The sequence below is a fragment of the Aphanomyces astaci genome (assembly GCF_000520075.1).
Source record: "Aphanomyces astaci strain APO3 unplaced genomic scaffold supercont1.13, whole genome shotgun sequence".
Lineage (NCBI taxonomy): Eukaryota > Oomycota > Saprolegniomycetes > Saprolegniales > Verrucalvaceae > Aphanomyces > Aphanomyces astaci.
The window spans coordinates 445,164-460,445 of record NW_009798276.1 but is presented as its reverse complement, the minus strand read 5'-3'; the positions used below and the strand labels follow the sequence as shown (position 1 = coordinate 460,445).

At 53.2% G+C, this 15,282-nt stretch overlaps 8 protein-coding genes across 11 annotated transcripts; 5 read left to right on the top strand and 3 right to left on the bottom strand.

Annotated features, from left to right (window-relative positions):
* Window positions 1–5: 5 nt before the first annotated feature.
* On the top strand, window positions 6–1,429 carry H257_06613 (hypothetical protein). The gene is made up of 3 exons (XM_009831898.1): window positions 6–578; window positions 632–751; window positions 800–1,429. Exons 1-3 carry the CDS (start codon window positions 27–29, stop codon window positions 1,373–1,375), a joined length of 1,248 nt encoding a protein of 415 aa, XP_009830200.1. The 5' UTR covers window positions 6–26; the 3' UTR covers window positions 1,376–1,429.
* H257_06612 lies at window positions 1,415–3,874 on the bottom strand. 2 transcript variants are annotated; one of them, XM_009831896.1, is made up of 6 exons: window positions 3,741–3,874; window positions 3,556–3,688; window positions 3,397–3,501; window positions 2,982–3,341; window positions 2,609–2,926; window positions 1,415–2,550 (listed from the first exon to the last, which is right to left on the bottom strand). In XM_009831896.1, exons 1-6 carry the CDS (start codon window positions 3,851–3,853, stop codon window positions 1,435–1,437), a joined length of 2,145 nt encoding a protein of 714 aa, XP_009830198.1. In that variant the 5' UTR covers window positions 3,854–3,874; the 3' UTR covers window positions 1,415–1,434. The 2 variants fall into 2 exon arrangements, with proteins under 2 accessions (XP_009830198.1, XP_009830199.1); XM_009831897.1 differs by lacking the exons at window positions 3,397–3,501; window positions 3,556–3,688; window positions 3,741–3,874 and having other exon boundaries at window positions 2,982–3,367.
* A 420-nt stretch (window positions 3,875–4,294) lies between these two features.
* On the top strand, window positions 4,295–5,866 carry H257_06611 (hypothetical protein). The gene is made up of 3 exons (XM_009831895.1): window positions 4,295–4,405; window positions 4,987–5,140; window positions 5,207–5,866. The coding sequence occupies exons 1-3, from the start codon at window positions 4,335–4,337 to the stop codon at window positions 5,762–5,764; spliced, it is 783 nt and encodes a 260-aa protein (XP_009830197.1). The 5' UTR covers window positions 4,295–4,334; the 3' UTR covers window positions 5,765–5,866.
* A 560-nt stretch (window positions 5,867–6,426) lies between these two features.
* H257_06610 (hypothetical protein) lies at window positions 6,427–8,808 on the top strand. Of its 3 annotated transcripts, XM_009831892.1 has the most exons (7): window positions 6,427–6,509; window positions 6,566–6,616; window positions 6,690–6,770; window positions 6,839–6,994; window positions 7,038–7,126; window positions 7,178–7,409; window positions 7,474–8,808. In XM_009831892.1, the coding sequence occupies exons 1-7, from the start codon at window positions 6,447–6,449 to the stop codon at window positions 7,816–7,818; spliced, it is 1,017 nt and encodes a 338-aa protein (XP_009830194.1). In that variant the 5' UTR covers window positions 6,427–6,446; the 3' UTR covers window positions 7,819–8,808. The 3 variants fall into 3 exon arrangements, with proteins under 3 accessions (XP_009830194.1, XP_009830196.1, XP_009830195.1); XM_009831894.1 differs by having other exon boundaries at window positions 6,690–6,994; XM_009831893.1 differs by having other exon boundaries at window positions 6,507–6,616.
* Window positions 7,474–9,395, bottom strand: H257_06609 (hypothetical protein). Its single transcript, XM_009831891.1, has 2 exons — window positions 8,819–9,395; window positions 7,474–8,767 (listed from the first exon to the last, which is right to left on the bottom strand). The coding sequence occupies exons 1-2, from the start codon at window positions 9,270–9,272 to the stop codon at window positions 7,824–7,826; spliced, it is 1,398 nt and encodes a 465-aa protein (XP_009830193.1). The 5' UTR covers window positions 9,273–9,395; the 3' UTR covers window positions 7,474–7,823.
* A 517-nt stretch (window positions 9,396–9,912) lies between these two features.
* Window positions 9,913–10,637, bottom strand: H257_06608 (hypothetical protein). The gene has a single exon (XM_009831890.1). It carries the CDS (start codon window positions 10,378–10,380, stop codon window positions 9,973–9,975), a length of 408 nt encoding a protein of 135 aa, XP_009830192.1. The 5' UTR covers window positions 10,381–10,637; the 3' UTR covers window positions 9,913–9,972.
* A 463-nt stretch (window positions 10,638–11,100) lies between these two features.
* Window positions 11,101–13,361, top strand: H257_06607 (hypothetical protein). The gene is made up of 4 exons (XM_009831889.1): window positions 11,101–12,373; window positions 12,465–12,588; window positions 12,645–12,832; window positions 12,879–13,361. Exons 1-4 carry the CDS (start codon window positions 11,115–11,117, stop codon window positions 13,255–13,257), a joined length of 1,950 nt encoding a protein of 649 aa, XP_009830191.1. The 5' UTR covers window positions 11,101–11,114; the 3' UTR covers window positions 13,258–13,361.
* A 430-nt stretch (window positions 13,362–13,791) lies between these two features.
* On the top strand, window positions 13,792–14,816 carry H257_06606 (hypothetical protein). Its single transcript, XM_009831888.1, has one exon. The coding sequence runs from the start codon at window positions 13,860–13,862 to the stop codon at window positions 14,766–14,768; it is 909 nt and encodes a 302-aa protein (XP_009830190.1). The 5' UTR covers window positions 13,792–13,859; the 3' UTR covers window positions 14,769–14,816.
* The last annotated feature ends 466 nt before the right edge of the window (window positions 14,817–15,282 follow it).

Below are 15,282 nucleotides of genomic sequence, written 5' to 3'. Positions count from 1 at the left end.
CTCTGCCATTGGCGATCGACAGAACGATGGAAGGGCGCGGCAAGAAAGCATCCAAGCGAGGTGAAGGCAGCGATGGCGGCGGCAGTAAAAGCGGCGGCAAGGGCAAGGGTGTCAGTACCAAACCCAAACGAGAAGACCGTCGTCGTGGCGCTCCGCGGGAGGAAACCCAAGGCGAAGAAGAGACAAACCTGTCCTTTAAGCGTCGATCGTTCCCCATCTCGCTGCGCATGTGGGACTTCCAGCAATGCGATTCCAAGCGCTGCACGGGGCGCAAGTTGTGCCGCCTCGGGTACGTCACGAGCATGAAGCCCGGCGCGCACTTCCGTGGAATCGTGTTGTCGCCGCATGGGACCAAGATCGTGTCGCGCGAAGATTTGGGGATCGTCGAATCGATTGGCATTTCCGTGATCGACTGTTCGTGGGCTCGGATTCAAGAAATGGGCATCAAGCAGATCAAGTCGGGGACCCATCGCTTGCTGCCCTTCCTCGTCGCGGCCAACACGGTCAACTATGGGAAGCCTCACAAGCTGTCGTGCGTCGAAGCCATCGCCGCGACCTTGTACATCGTCGGCTTGGCGGTCCGTCGTCCTTCTTATCTCTCTCCGTGACGTCCTTCTCATGTTGGCCTTAGGACGAAGCGGTGCAGCTGATGGACGAGTTTCCATGGGGCATGGAGTTCCTCAAGATCAACGCCGACGTGTTGGACGCGTATGCCGCCTGTGAAACCTCGGACGAAGTCGTTGCGGCCCAAGTACGACCAATATAACGTCGTGCTCGATGTGTTTATAAACCTCATTAGGACGCGTACCTTGCATCGTGCCAAGCAGAAGTGGACGATCGACGGAACCGATTGGATCTGCCGTCTCTCAGTGACAACGACGACGACGGTAGCGAAGTCGACAGTGACGCTCACGACGACGAAGCAGAGGCTGCCATGGTCTTCAAGATTCACCGCCCGCATGCTACTACCACGTTGGATGCACCGGACGAATACGATCAACTGCCAGCGACCGACTGGGCTGCCGCCAAAGCGTCCGTCGCGAAAACGAAAGACGCACGTCAAGCGCTGGCAGCTGCCCGTGACCAGTCCTCCTTGCCCTCTGGTTTGTCAGAAGACCAAGGCGACGACGACGCGCTGTTTGCGGCGGCCATGGCCAACGTCACGGACACAGTTGCGGCCGTGACGCTGGAACACACGCTGCGCGCGACGTCTGGGGATGCCTCGTTTGCGCTCCCTCGCGAAGCGTTCGAGTCGTGGCAGTCGGACGCCGAGGCCGCCGCTTCGGCATCCACCAGCAAGACATCTCCTCTTCCTCCTCCTATTCCATCGCATGTTGTTGGAGCCGAGTCTCCAGCACGGCAGACTAGTCTTTAGTGTTTCTGACATGACTTGAATATATACGAAATACAAGCACGTGGTGACTTGGTGGTTTACTATCGCTTTTTAACACCCCCTCGTGTGGTCGTGGGTTTCCCTGGCTTGGCGGTGGCCGGTCGAGTTTTCTGCCACGACATGACTGAAAACTTGGGGCTTCTGGGGACCGTGAGCTTTTTGCCCTTTTTTGCTGGCTCGAGGTCGTTGTCTTGCTGGCCTTCGGGTAGGCGGTTGGCGGTGGGTGGTTGGGGGGGCTGTTGTGCTGCTGATGCCTGGTGCGACGGTTTCCTGAGCTGTTGCGTAGATCGAATAAGGGATGCGGTGGAGCCAACACACGGAGTAGAGTGCTTTTGCAGTGCCGTGCGTCCAGGCGCAGACTTGGGGCGGGCGGACGAGGTCGACGTGGAGGCTGCTGCCATGCGAGCGGCGGACGGGCGAGGGGGCCTATCGTCGTCCGACGAAGACGACGATGACGATGACGACTGGGCCGGTTGAACGTCCGCGGCTGCGTGGGTGGGGATCACAATGGGCGGACGTGTGCGAGCCGCACTTGTAGGCCTCATCGACGACGTTGTCTGCAGCGTTGTGGTGGGCTGACCAGTCGAGGCAAAGACGGGCGGTTGGGTGGCAGGAGTGGGTCGGGTGTGGGCAGCACTGGTGGGGCGTGTTCGGGCGAGCAGCGACGTCAGGCCCACGACATGCACAGCGTCTAGTGGTGCCCCTTCGTCGGCGTCGTTGTTTTGGGTCATCGGAAGGCTGACACGGGTAGCTTGGCCGCTTCCCCGTGGGGGGCTCTTCGCAGTGACTATTTGGCTGGAGGTTGAAATAGAGGGGGTGGCACTACCCAGCATGGTTTTCATGAGATCGAGGTTTTGGCACGTTACACGGTCTGTCTCTTTAGCTGGTATTTTCGTATGCTGAGCTGTGATGGTGGATTGCCTCGATAGAGCATGAATAGTCCGCAGTCCCGCGGGGGTTTGGTGGGCTGTGGACGTAGTGGAGGCAGCAGTGGAGAGGTTGGTTATTGCCGCTGCTGCTGTGTTTGGGGACGACGTCGAGTCGTCTGCTGTTGCATTCGAGTGGAACGCATGCACTTCTTGTTGAATCAGTTTGACGAGGTCGTTTCTGGATAAACTTTGCGACTCAAACGACATGTGCATCCTCCCTGCCGGCACCTACAAGGGGACATGTGATGTTGTTTAGCACCCCACAGACGAAGGGTGTTTGTCGTACGGCAATGTCCTTGTACGCGTATCGTTTATCGATGCCTTGCATGTACGGGTGGGCGAGAGCTTCGTCCACGGAGCATCGTGTGTGGGGGTCAAACTGTAGCAGCTTCTCGAGGAGGTCGATGGCATCGGGGCTGGCGGTGGGGAACAGCGTCCGGAACGGCACTTTGGCCTTCTTGCCCAGGCTTTTAATGAAGCGCTGGGCCTGCGAGCTTTTCATTTTCTTGACGTCGTTGCCGCACGGCGTGCCGATCACGTCAAAGATCAACGTGAGTTGGTGGATGAAATTCTTGCCTGGAAACACGGCTTTACGGCCCAAGATCTACCACCACTACATCAGTCACCATGGTAGACGAGTCGGTGCAAAGTGAAGTTACTTCGGCAAAGATGCACCCGACAGACCACATGTCCACGCCAGTGCTGTACTGGCCATCGGGCTGCAGCATAAGTTCCGGCGCGCGGTACCATCGGGTGACAATATGTTCGGTCATGGGCTGCCAGTCAGGTTCGGGTGGTTCCTTTTTAGTCGGACCCGCAGAAGCTGGCCGGGGCTTAGGTGGGACACGCTTAGGCACGCTGCGGGCAAGCCCAAAGTCTGCAATTTTCACTTGGCAATTCTTGGTGACGAGGATGTTTCCAGGTTTCAGATCTCGGTGAAGCACGCCGTTGTCGTGGAGGTGTTTGACACCGCGGAGGATTTGGTGTAAGAAGAACTTGTAATGGGACTCGGACAGCGGCTACAGCAAGGCAGGGGTTGTCAATTGTATCAAACGATGCTATTTTGCTTATAACCTGGCTGCTTTGAATCACGCGGTGCATGTCCGTGTCCATAAAGTCCATGACAATGTACAATTCATCGTCCGCAACATTCACCGACATGTTTTTGATTCCCACAATCTAGTCCAGTGAGAAGGTGACTACAGTATTTCGCTACACATGAGTTTTCCTTACGTTTGGGTGGGCGCCTAACGATTGCATGAGGCAAATCTCGCGCAATGTGTGCTTGGCATCATTGTGCTTGCGAGCCATGGGAGCCACTCGTTTGATGGCTACCTTTTCCCCCGTGACGACGTCTTTGGCAGAACTACAACACGACGGCCATTGGTGATTTGTATTGGATAATCATGGATTCGTACCACACGATACCGTACGACCCTCGGCCAAGGGCAGCGATGAACTGGTACCGCACGTCCACCTTGAATATCGTCCCATATACACTGAACGTCGCTTGCTGCGGCACTGTGGTCATCCCAAGCAGCGGCACCACGACTGGAAACGGTTATTTATAGCGAAACCGCTACGAACGTTACGACTACCGGTTTCACAAATCAACCCGAAGCTTCATAGTACAGTAGTATTCCTCAAGTACGTGTACTCTTGATGGGTGCCTACAGGAATTGCATAGCAGTGCGATCACGCCATAACTCAAGTTGCCATCACGTACACTGGAGGTTCAAACTGGTGGTCGTCGTCTTAACTAGTTATACTGGAGGTTACAGCATGTACAATACTACGTAGTAGGGTGTTATGGTAGTGACATAAAATCCCTAAACAATATTAGTGACATAGCCGGATAACGCCATCCAATTGCATAAGTGACCAATGAGAATGCATAGGACAATAATACGGCCAATCACAGGCAAGGTGGTCTTTGGGTGGTGCAAACCTCGTGCAATTTCAGGGCAGTAGTGTGAGATGTGGCCACTTTCAATCCGCACCAGAAAGAAACCATGGCCCCCACCAAAGCCACGACCAAAACCACCAAGGCTGTGTCCAAGACCCCTGCCAAGGCCAACAGCGTGTGAGTGCTTCATCTCCTCATTGCAACATGCCTCCCGCACATCAAGGTTGCTGTCTGAAGCAGACAAGCCCGTTCGATCAACTTGTGCACGTGAATGTGCCGCCATCTCACCACCTCGTTCTCTGAATGGGTTGTGGTCGAGGATTGTGAGAGTAAGGCTAGTGTCCTTGCGCCACCAAACAACCGTCGACGCCTTCTGGCAGACATGGACGGTGGACGCAAGACGCTTTTCTCTTCAAATGCATTTTGGGTGGGCTTGCCACTAGTTGGTATATGCACGTGGGAGCCCTGGCTGTTCCAAACCACCCAACACATCCTGCCTTTGTGCGCTCTGCGCATCATCGGCGGGGACTGTGACAGTGTTGTTGTTCGCAACAACTCTGTTGAAATCCACAAGTACGGGCGTGGTGAAGCCGGCCATGCAGTCGTCTGTCGCCGTTGTTTCCTTTGGTACAACGTGGACGGCTGTAGGTCGTGCGAACCGTCTCCTTCCACCTACAATCAACATGTGTGCGAGTGCAAATTGCACTTTGCCCTTGTCGTGGGTTGTTGGACCCGTATATTCATTTGTGAGTGTGTAGGCTTGTGCCCGAATCCATCCTCAAGAAGCGCCGCACTCTTGAAGTGGTCAAGGCCAAGAAGGCCGAAGCCGTGGTCGCCGCCAAGAAGCACTCCCTCAAGGTGAAGCAAATCGCGTTCAAGAGCGCCGAGAAGTACGTCAAGGAATACCGCAGCGTACGTCTCCACCACCCATATCACATGATGCGTCCCAAGGCCTTATATGCATCTTGGACACTCTAGATCGAAAAGCAAAACGTGTTGCTCCGCCGCCAAGCCAAGGCCGTCGGCAACTTCTACGTGCCTGCCGAAGCCAAGATTGCGTTTGTCGTGCGCATCCGCGGTATCATTGGTGTCTCGCCCAAGGTCCGCAAGATCCTGAAGCTGTTCCGCCTGACCCAAATCCAAAACGGCGTGTTCGTCAAGCTCAACAAGGCCACCATCAACATGTTGCGCCTCGTCGAGCCGTTCATCGCGTACGGGTACCCTAACTTGAAGTCGACCCGCGAGCTCATCTACAAGCGTGGATTCGGCAAGATCAACAAGCAGCGCATCGCGTTGACCGACAACTCGTTGGTCGAGAAGGTGTTGGGCAAATTCGGCATCATCTGTATCGAAGACTTGATCCACGAAGTATTTACGTGCGGCCCCCACTTCAAGGAAGCCGCCAACTTCTTGTGGCCGTTCCAGCTGTCGTCCCCCAACGGCGGCTACACCCAAAAGTTGTTGCACTTTGCCGAAGGCGGTGACCATGGTAACCGTGGCGAAGAAATCAACAAGTTCATCAAGCAAATCTTGTAAGAAGAACGTCGTTGCGATTGCTTCGAAGCGTGTGGGGTGGTTGAAAACTCATCTTTAATACAAACCCCCATTGGTGCGATTAATTTAGTGTCTCATTCGTCATTTGGTTGTCGAGGTGCTCAAGATAAGCTACCTGCTCAAGCAGCATTGCATACTTGACCGAATGTAGAGTAATAAGATAGCCCTTCAAGTAAGATGTACAGTACCTGTGTGGGGAGAGTACATATTGCGTCTTCAGTAGGTACACCCGCTTGGGTTGTGCGTATAACACAGTAATTAGATGGAATTGTGAACAATACAACGAATTGAAAGGTTGAACTCGTATGCACTCATAAGTCAGCTTATCGATACTGCATGACCATCTACTGTGCATTATTGGAGAAGCCCAAAACACCACTTGTGGAACGGTTTTCACAATGCAATAGACCCGTGGCCATCCCGCCAGTCGCCATGAAGCTACGACGACGACGATGTCGACATGGGAGGTAGTCATCATAACGACAGCCCGCCGGCTCCCAACTCGAGGCGCGTCGTGGACATGTCCGAGGCAGTGTACAGTACATCGACGTCCCCATGTGGATAGTTGCCCATCTCATTCCATTCCGAATGCTGCAGCAGCGTAAACCTCTTGGACTTTCTCATAACTGTGAAACTACGTTCCGCGACCTTTCAGTTACAACACATGTTTGAGATAGCGCCATGCACGGAAAAGCACCAAGCATATTCAAAATTGGGATCGATTCAGGTACATCAGCATGGCATGACATGCACAACCACGATCTCATGATCTGCATGTTGCAGCGGAATGTGCAATGTGAACTGGAAGGCTTGCGAAAGATGCTGCACATTCAGGTACAGTATCGCATAAATGTGGGTGGGTTGCCTTCGCGTTGGACTATAAGGGTTCGCTTGCGACGAACGTTAGGAACAAGCAGCCGCAAGTATGTCCAATCCAGCTCCAACGCCGCCCCTTCTGCCCACAGGGCAATATGCCAAAGCACTTGATGTACTGCACAAGCAAGCGAACATATCCATGGAATATGAGGAGCCATGGGAATGTTGATTCTGTTGTAGAAACAAGAGTGGGATTCGACCCCACATGCATGTCCCCGTCCATTTCGTTCGCGAATGCTATTCCAAGAGCACGAGTCAGTTGATCCAGCAGCCGCGAGATGCGAAGCGATGTTGCAGCAGGCAGAACGCAGTGCCGACGTCCTACACGAGTCTTTGGTACTTATGATAAGACGGTCTGTCTTTTAAACCAGCTTGAAAGGAATCCGAGGCGAAAGAGTTGGTTCACGTTCGAGAGGCCATGGAAGTCAAGTGGCGGGGCATTGCCCATCAACAAGCCGACGAGATTCGGTACCTACCTATGCCAACGGGGATGGATTCAATGGCTCAAGATGAAAGTAGCGACTTGAAGAAAGCAGTGGCCGAGAAGGACAAGGCGATCGAGTTGCTCCGGAATGGGCTCCGCCAAGCGCTGCAACTTGCCCTAGTCCACGAAGAGGATCTCGTGACACGGTCTAATGCCACCCTACGTCGAAACGAAGAGCTTCAAAAGCTTGCGACGGCTGCCCACGAGACGAACCAGTTGCTCATGACCCAAGTGCACATTCTTCGTCGTGCCCTGGAGGACCAGAGAGTACTTGCCAGTCATAATAGTTTTCATTGTGTTCCTAGCCACATACTATGTAGTACATGTCTAGGCAACGGCGTTGGACCAACGCGAAAAGGAAGAACAGTGGAGGGGTATGGTGGAAGCGCAGAATCGCCAGCTCCACGACCGATTGACCCAAGAAAGCCAAGCCAAAGCAGACATGCAAGCCACGCTCGTGAGTGTTTTGCAACACAACGCCCCCCCGATGCCCCCAGCACACGAAAACGTCGATGCAGTTCGAGCCACTCCGATTTTCGCCCCCAAACTGCAATTGAACAAACAACCGCCATCATCCATCCCTTCCCATCCAGCCCTCCATCCCCAAGCTAGCGCTCATGGAGGAACCTCCATCAAGAACCAGTTCACCACCGCAACAGTCCCATCGTGGAAATAACTGGCTTAAATATGATACGACGACAGGTCGGACGAGACGCTGCTTGTCCGGCGAGCTTGGTGGTCTATTGCAGTCTTCATACGATCGCCGTCGTCGTGCAGTTGGGTCACGTGGTCGCTACTGCCGTCCAGATCGTCATTGTTCCCGTCGGCGGTGAGATCTTCCTTGCTGTCCACACGAATGCTAAAGTTGGACGACTCCCCGCTTGACCGTCGGTGGTCGTCGTCCAACATGGCCAAGTCCGAGTTGACACTTCGCGGCGACACTGATGACAGCGGCATGCTTGCTTCGGGGGACGTGATGCGGTAGCTGAACGACAGACTCCTGCCTGACGACCCAGCGGGGGTGGACAGCCGCAGGTCAAAGTACCCTTTGGCCGAGTCGGATTGGTACGACCCCGCGGAATTGTTGTCTCGAATGTCGTCGACGGCAAAGCTGCGGTTGGCCATGGCCGTCCGGGTGAAACTGTTGTTGTACTCGACGCCATTACCGCCAGGGTGGTCGAGGATAAAGTTCACGGGGCTAGGCAGCATGTACGACGCGTTGGAAGTCGACGTGGGCGTGGGCTGCGAGTGGTGGAGGAACGATCGAGGGGAGAGTTTGGACAAGTGCTGTCGTTGGCGAGGCGACAACTGGGGCGGCTGGCGCTGGTTGCGAGGATGTTGACTCGTCCTGTTGAAGGTCGAGGTCGGCGGGGTGCCAAGGTAGACTTCGTCGTCTCCCCGGCGGGTGCGGTCGTTGCTCTCGGAACCCCGACGAGCCCGTCGCACGTACAGAACGACAAAGAAGGCCACGAGAAACAAGGCGAGGCTTGCACACGCAATGATAGCTATCAACATGGCCTGATTGTTGCTTGGATTGGCCACGGTGGTGTCGATCTGGACATGAGTTGGGACGAAGGTAGCTGAGTTGTTCCAGTCGGAGAGGGCGTTGTCAAGACCCGTGACGTCTAGTACAATCATGCTATTAGCTGTGAAAGTGAAAACAAAGTAGGTTCTACCTGGTTGTGGCGGGGGTGGAGTAAACGTAAGGGTAGCCGAGGTGCCAAGGTTATTGGTTGTAGCTTGAGAAGTCAAAGCAGGCGAGGATGCCGTCCGGGGCGTGGGGAATTTGGATGAAGGCACGGGGGTAACAGAGGGCGTGGCAGTTGGTGCAACAGAGTTTGGCGATGGTTTCATCGTGGAAGGAGCTACCGTGCTACTTGCAGTTGTCACTGGTTTCTTTGTCGTCGTCGGTGGAGTTGTGGGCATTGGTACTGTCAACTGAGGTGGGGGTGTTGACGGGGTAGCACTGGTGGGTGCAACGACAGTGGTTGGATCCGTCGAGGAAGGCGAAACCGGCGATGGCGTCGACATGGGAACGACTGGTGAACGTGTAGGGGTAGTGGAGTTCTCGGCTGTGTGCAAACTCGACGTCGAGTCGGTGGCTTTCGAGAGCGGAAATGCTACCTGCATATGCCCCACCTCAGACAGCCGCGAAATACGCAATGCCACCTGTTTCAACCGCCTCGGTGAGATGCTCACTGGCCATTGCAAGTCGCTTGACGAGATACCCTATCTCGTCATATCTCGTCGCCGAACATTCACTCGTACCTCACAACTGGCTACATACCGATAACATGTACTACGAGTACATAACGAACGTTACATTAACGTTCACGTTATCTTGAAAATTTGTTGAGAATCTTCATCGCGACTAACTGTAACGTTAAAATGCAAGGAATAATTGCCTTCGTCGAGTTTTTGGTTGCATTTTCAATATGATTCTGGCACATTATTGTGCCCAATCACATGAATTCAACTATTATTATCGGCACGAATGTCAAAATGAAACCTGCATTGCTTGTGAAACTCACATATCGTCGGCTGAAGTAGCGCAAACACCTAACAAAGCACGAACGCACAACGTGATAACGTTATGTGTTACCCCGGAGAATATATATATGTGCTACCGGTGGTTGTAGCACTTTACATTAACTTGGCAAGAAACTAACTGTTGCGTTGAGAATTTTGGTTTTGACAGGGCTGCTATTTGAAGGGACGAAACCGCCCATCGGTTGCGTGGCTTTACAGAATAACCACATTAGCATTGTGGTATCGTTTGGTCAATTGTGTTATGGGCGCCAAACAAGGCAAGGTGGCACGCGGTGATATATCAGACAACAAGTACCCCGCGACACCATTCCTCCTTCATGGCGTGGCAAGCTCCGACCACGTGCACCACTACTTGCCCGCAAACATTCCGTTGTTTCCAATGCTGAACCAGACATATGCCGAAGAATGCACCAAGACATGGCGGGATATCTGCAAAGCCACGCCCGACAAAATGAAAGGCTACGACCAGCCGGGCATCGTGCTGTTCCAGGACGAGTTCTTCCATCGCCTCTTCCAGCGAGACTCGGCGATGGAGGGGGTGTTCTCGTCCCCCAAGAAACGCGCCGAGGTCCTGGTGCTGGCCATGACGTTTATCCTCAAAACGGCGTCCGACGACCACGAAAAAGTCAAGCACCGATGTCGCCACCTGGGCCACATGCACAGATCCATCCCGCTCGTGCGGCCGCATCACTTTGCCGTGTACGTCGGAACGTGCATTGAAGTGATCATGCACTGGCTTGGTAAAGAAAGCACACCCAATGTGGGGGAAGCGTGGAGCAATGTCATGGGGTTTTATCTGAAACACATCATGCAAGCGTATTTGTTCCAAACCGTCAACGAGAGCGACTTTGCTCAAAACACCACCGCCACCGCCGGCCCAACTACAGTGACTCCAGGTCCCAAATAGTAACACTTACTAATAGGAACGTTATCGTTGGAAATGTGCCGTCGTGCTGTGCAAAACCTATGTATCTCAAAACGAGTACGAACTGTGTATCAGCTAGAAGAATCACAATCGACTCCTAGATGTCAGACGAAGCATCATTGCATGCTTGTCCATTTGTCGATTTGGCACAGGTACTTCGCATCGAGTTGTATTGGCATCCAATGATGCTTCACATAACTCCTACCAAAAAGGAAGACCTGTCCCCTCTTGTGCCATGACAGGAAAACCGTTGGAGTAGCATAGGTTATTGATACTCAGAATCGCTATGAAGATGCATTCAGTGTAGTCGTCGCATACTACACACTGGCGCATTGAGGAGTTCGAGTGACGGGTGGACAGCTCACTTGTGTCCTCGTGAAGAAAGACTAACGTTATTGCGATCTTGTGCCGGGTTGTAAATCATGTCGCCATTGGATTGGCTGGTATTTGAGCCAATGGCATGCTTGGAAATCGCGAGAAATCTCCAAATATCTGCCATGTCGGCGGTATCCGAGCTGCGGGATGCGTACAAGGCGATCAAGTTTCTTCAGGAGGCGCTGACCAAGAGCAAAGAAGAGGTTGGAATGTGTCGTTCCCAACTCATGGTCCAAGAAGAGCAGCACTTGGTGGACATACATACATTGCAAGCCGAATTGAACCAGGAGCGAGCAAAGACAGTCCACGCGGCGTGCCAACACCACGGCCATGGCCTCGACGCTTTGCAACGACAGTATACAAACGAGCTCAAGAAACTCCGTGACGAGCTGGACAATGCCATCCACTTTCGTCAACGAGCAGAAGAGGTCGCAGCCGAGTGCCAAGCTGAACTCAATGCCGAGCGGCAGAAGTTCAGCTCGCTGGGGGCTCAACTCCACACGCTCCAGACGTCGATGAACACTATTCAGGATCAATTGGATATCTCCATCACCGACAACACGTCTCTCGAAGCTCGTCTTTCTCACGTAGTTTCTGTTTCGAACGCCCAGCAAGACAAGATCGTCACGCTGGAGATCGCGCTCGCCGACATGTCGAGCGGCCTTGCATCGTCGCAAGAGACGTGCGCGACATTAGCGCGCGACAAACGACGCCTCGAAGAGGAAGTAGTGGCCGTCCGACTCTATCAAGTGGAAGAGGTCGCTGCTCCCTCTCCAGTCGAAGCCATCCTTGATTTGAAGCGCGAGTCCAAAACGGTGCAAACTGAGGACGAGTCCTCCTCATTACCGACCCACGGGCACCTCGGGGAATGGAAAGACACGCTTCGTGGTTTGGCTTCGGACTTGAAAACAATTCGGGGCGACGTCGGGGCGATGCAGGCGGCGGTGTTGCCATCGTTGGACCAACTGTATCAGTACACTTTCCGGCCAAAGAACCCCCATGCAGCGTACGTAAACGCCCTGTCGGCCCAAGTCAGGAGCTTGCGAGAGGAGTGGCATGCTGCCAAAGACACGTGGGCAGCCATCTCTGCGGAGTCCTTGGCATTTGTGACAGACCAATTAACTACCTTCAGCGTCGTTTTAAGTGCCCGGAATGCGCAAACACGGAATCGACAGCAACTCGCTGCTCTTCGCATGCAAGCGCTACGGAGTGAACGGGACGATCTGAAAGCTACCGTCATGACGTGGCAGGCGGACGTGGAAGCTCACGTCAAACAAGTGCTGGTGGCTCAAGATCGTCACCTCCAACGAGCATCCCGCCGCGCCGAAGGCACCGAACGCCAGTTGATGGCCCGTGAAGACACGACGTCTCCCCACTTTCGGTATGTTCTGATTCCATGTGTGATTCTGATACCACGGGGTTTCTGATTCCACGTGGTTTCTGATCCTGCATCGACGGGCGATATGGCGTAGGCAGACAGCGCCGTCGGACGCCATTTCATGGGTCACCCTGGAACGCCGTTTGGGTCAACTGAAAACGCCGTTCCATCGGCTCATGTCGTCCCTCGAGCAAGCCAACTACGTTCTCAAACTGCTGGTCGCGTCTAGTATTTTATTAATATTTGTGTGTCTGATTCGATGGTGGCTGTGTAGATCCGAAACACGGATACCGTCATGCTGCTCGAGTCCACTTCACTTCAAGGGAGTCGCGCCGTCGATTTTGCCAGGTTCATCGAATCGCTCTTGACCGCCGTGGACCACTCGACTCTGGAACGTGTGGTGGCTACCCACACAAACGGCGTCCATGACATCCTGTACACGTGGCAGCTCTGTGACCCGGCGTAAGAACGAAGCTTCATTTGGTTTCTAACGAAAGTTGATGCATAGCTTTCTCGACGCCATTCCCGCGCCTGCGTTCGACATGAACTCGCCCGAAGTCGAGCACATTTTAACGTCGTGGACGTCGGATGTAATGGCGCGGACGGCGGCCGCGCGATGGCTCTCGGCCATGTACTTTAACCACCCCACGAACGAATCGAGCTTTCGCTTCACTGGGCTCACACGCGAGGTCAAGGACGCGATCTTGGTGCTTATAGTGCCGTTGCTACTCAAAGCCAAACGCCAAGTGCAAGTTCGTCGGAAACGACAACCCACAACGGACGCCAAGTGGGACATTGCAATCGAAGCTAGTCCCAAACGTCAACCCCAGCCCCAGTCGGCAGTGTTTAAAGCTATTCAGCGCCGCTTGTCCGAGTTGCAAAAGTAATTATCATGTTTCGAGTGAAGCAGTTCTTAACTACTACGTAGTACTTCTATAGTAGTTTTACTGTAAATCATTTTTACTGTTATACTAGTACTACGCCTTTTTGCGGTTAATTTTAGCTTTTTTCACTGAATTTCGCTTAGCTTGCAGTATATTTCACGAGACCACCGATATATTTCGGTTATCTCCAGTTAATTTCGTGGCGACCTCAAACTTCAGTTAACGTTATCCGAATATATCGATGGTCTCGTGAAATATACTGCAAGCTAACAGTAAGTGAAATACAGTAAAAAAAAAGCTGAAATTAACCGCAAAAAGGTGTAGTAATCCCTTGTTTCTATTATTAATATTGTGACAACCAGAATCGACTTGATAATTATTGTTGCCTTTCTAACCAATGAAATGTCCACAACGGAATAAATTTGGCCTAATCGTCGCCGGGTTGGACAATGTTTTCAGCCAATCAATTCGTGGTCGGTTCTCGTACAGCAATATGATTGGCCCACTGAGAGTGCCGAGAGCCAACCACTCTGTCACCCACCCCAGTTAACACTTGCACCCCATCACCGTGGTGGCACGGTATTGTTCAATTTCCCCAAGTTAGCATGCCCTTCGTCAAGGTCTCTAAGAACAAGGCTTATTTCAAGCGCTACCAAGTCAAGTACCGTCGTCGCCGTGAAGGCAAGACCGACTACCGCGCCCGCAAGCGTCTGATCACGCAAGACAAGAACAAGTACAACTCGCCCAAGTACCGCCTTGTCGTGCGCATCACCAACAAGCGCGTGATCGCCCAAATCGCGTACGCCGAAATCGACGGCGACAAGATCTTGACCTCTGCGTACTCTGATGAACTCAAGCGCTACGGGTTGAAGGCTGGTTTCAAGAACTACGCCGCTGCGTACGCCACGGGTTTGTTGGTCGGCCGCCGCTTGTTGAACAAGCTCGGCTTGGACGGCGACTACGAAGGCAACACGGAAGTGGATGGCACCGTCGTCAAGACCGAAGCCAACGGCCGCACGTACTACGTGGCCGAAGTCGCCGACGAGAAGCGCCCTTTCCGCGCGTTCTTGGACGTGGGTCTCCGCACGACGTCGACCGGTAACCGCGTGTTTGGTGCGTTGAAGGGCGCCACCGATGCCGGTTTGGATATCCCCCACAGCGAAAAGCGTTTCCCCGGTTACGACCGCGACGCCAAGTCGTACGATGCCGATGTCCACAAGGAACGCATCTTTGGCGAACACATTGCCAACCACATGAAGGAATTGGAAGAAGATGACCCGGAAATGTTCCAAAAGCACTTTGCCCATTACATCAAGGCTGGCCTTGGCTCGGACGACATTGAAGAAATGTACACGGCCGTGCACGAAGCCATCCGTGAAGACCCGACCCCTGCGCCCAAGAAGGCGTACACCCCGGACCTCAAGTTCAAGAACACCGCCAAGCGCAGTTTGCAACAACGCAAGGCCCGCGTCGTCCAAAAGAAGGCGCACCATGCTAAGTTGGCCAAAGCCTAAACACGTTTTGGTTAACAACAACACGGGGATTTGACATCTTTGAATCAAGTGACTTTTATAGCTACAGTAGAATGCATATACGTGCATGTACATAGATGGTCAGTCGACATTATAGGAGGTGCCAAAGGGTGGAGGGTTGAGGTAGTACTACATGCAGTATTAATATAGATAGAACACCTCAAAGGTTAGGTGGTTGTCCTGTTCAATGTTGGGTTCGCCGTACGCTGTGAGTAAAATATCTAGCCAGGCAACTTGTACTGTACCGATAAGTTTGAGGGTTCATCGTTCCATGCGTTGGTTGATTGTGAACGTCAAGTTCTTGAAGTGCCTTACTATTTACTGATTTCACGCAATATGTATGAAGTACAGTGATGCGGGCATGCGTTCTTGAAGTGCCTTACTATTTACTGATTTCACGCAATATGTATGAAGTACAGTGATGCGGGCATGCACTTGGCACTGGAGGTGCCTGCCACCTAGGCTCAAAGCAACGGCGAGGCATAGCAGCTGCAAG

Bases quoted from the DNA above. Each gene is read 5' to 3' on its own strand.
- H257_06609 (XM_009831891.1), bottom strand. From the start codon at position 9,272: ATGCAGGTAGCATTTCCGCTCTCGAAAGCCACCGACTCGACGTCGAGT. The intron at 8,768-8,818 runs GTAGAACCTACT...TGATTGTACTAG, and splicing joins TCCACCCCCGCCACAACCAG to ACGTCACGGGTCTTGACAAC.
- H257_06611 (XM_009831895.1), top strand. From the start codon at position 4,335: ATGGCCCCCACCAAAGCCACGACCAAAACCACCAAGGCTGTGTCCAAG. The intron at 4,406-4,986 runs GTGAGTGCTTCA...GTGAGTGTGTAG, and splicing joins CCTGCCAAGGCCAACAGCGT to GCTTGTGCCCGAATCCATCC. The intron at 5,141-5,206 runs GTACGTCTCCAC...TGGACACTCTAG, and splicing joins ACGTCAAGGAATACCGCAGC to ATCGAAAAGCAAAACGTGTT.
- H257_06612 (XM_009831896.1), bottom strand. From the start codon at position 3,853: ATGACCACAGTGCCGCAGCAAGCGACGTTCAGTGTATATGGGACGATA. The intron at 2,927-2,981 runs GTAACTTCACTT...TAGTGGTGGTAG, and splicing joins TCGGGTGCATCTTTGCCGAA to ATCTTGGGCCGTAAAGCCGT. The intron at 2,551-2,608 runs GTACGACAAACA...GTCCCCTTGTAG, and splicing joins ACGCGTACAAGGACATTGCC to GTGCCGGCAGGGAGGATGCA.
- H257_06613 (XM_009831898.1), top strand. From the start codon at position 27: ATGGAAGGGCGCGGCAAGAAAGCATCCAAGCGAGGTGAAGGCAGCGAT. The intron at 579-631 runs GTCCGTCGTCCT...TGTTGGCCTTAG, and splicing joins TGTACATCGTCGGCTTGGCG to GACGAAGCGGTGCAGCTGAT. The intron at 752-799 runs GTACGACCAATA...AAACCTCATTAG, and splicing joins ACGAAGTCGTTGCGGCCCAA to GACGCGTACCTTGCATCGTG.
- H257_06608 (XM_009831890.1), bottom strand. From the start codon at position 10,380: ATGCGGCCGCACGAGCGGGATGGATCTGTGCATGTGGCCCAGGTGGCG.
- H257_06607 (XM_009831889.1), top strand. From the start codon at position 11,115: ATGTCGGCGGTATCCGAGCTGCGGGATGCGTACAAGGCGATCAAGTTT. The intron at 12,589-12,644 runs GTCGCGTCTAGT...GTGGCTGTGTAG, and splicing joins ACTACGTTCTCAAACTGCTG to ATCCGAAACACGGATACCGT. The intron at 12,833-12,878 runs GTAAGAACGAAG...GTTGATGCATAG, and splicing joins TGGCAGCTCTGTGACCCGGC to CTTTCTCGACGCCATTCCCG.
- H257_06610 (XM_009831892.1), top strand. From the start codon at position 6,447: ATGTTTGAGATAGCGCCATGCACGGAAAAGCACCAAGCATATTCAAAA. The intron at 6,617-6,689 runs GTACAGTATCGC...GACGAACGTTAG, and splicing joins GAAAGATGCTGCACATTCAG to GAACAAGCAGCCGCAAGTAT. The intron at 7,410-7,473 runs GTACTTGCCAGT...GTACATGTCTAG, and splicing joins GTGCCCTGGAGGACCAGAGA to GCAACGGCGTTGGACCAACG.
- H257_06606 (XM_009831888.1), top strand. From the start codon at position 13,860: ATGCCCTTCGTCAAGGTCTCTAAGAACAAGGCTTATTTCAAGCGCTAC.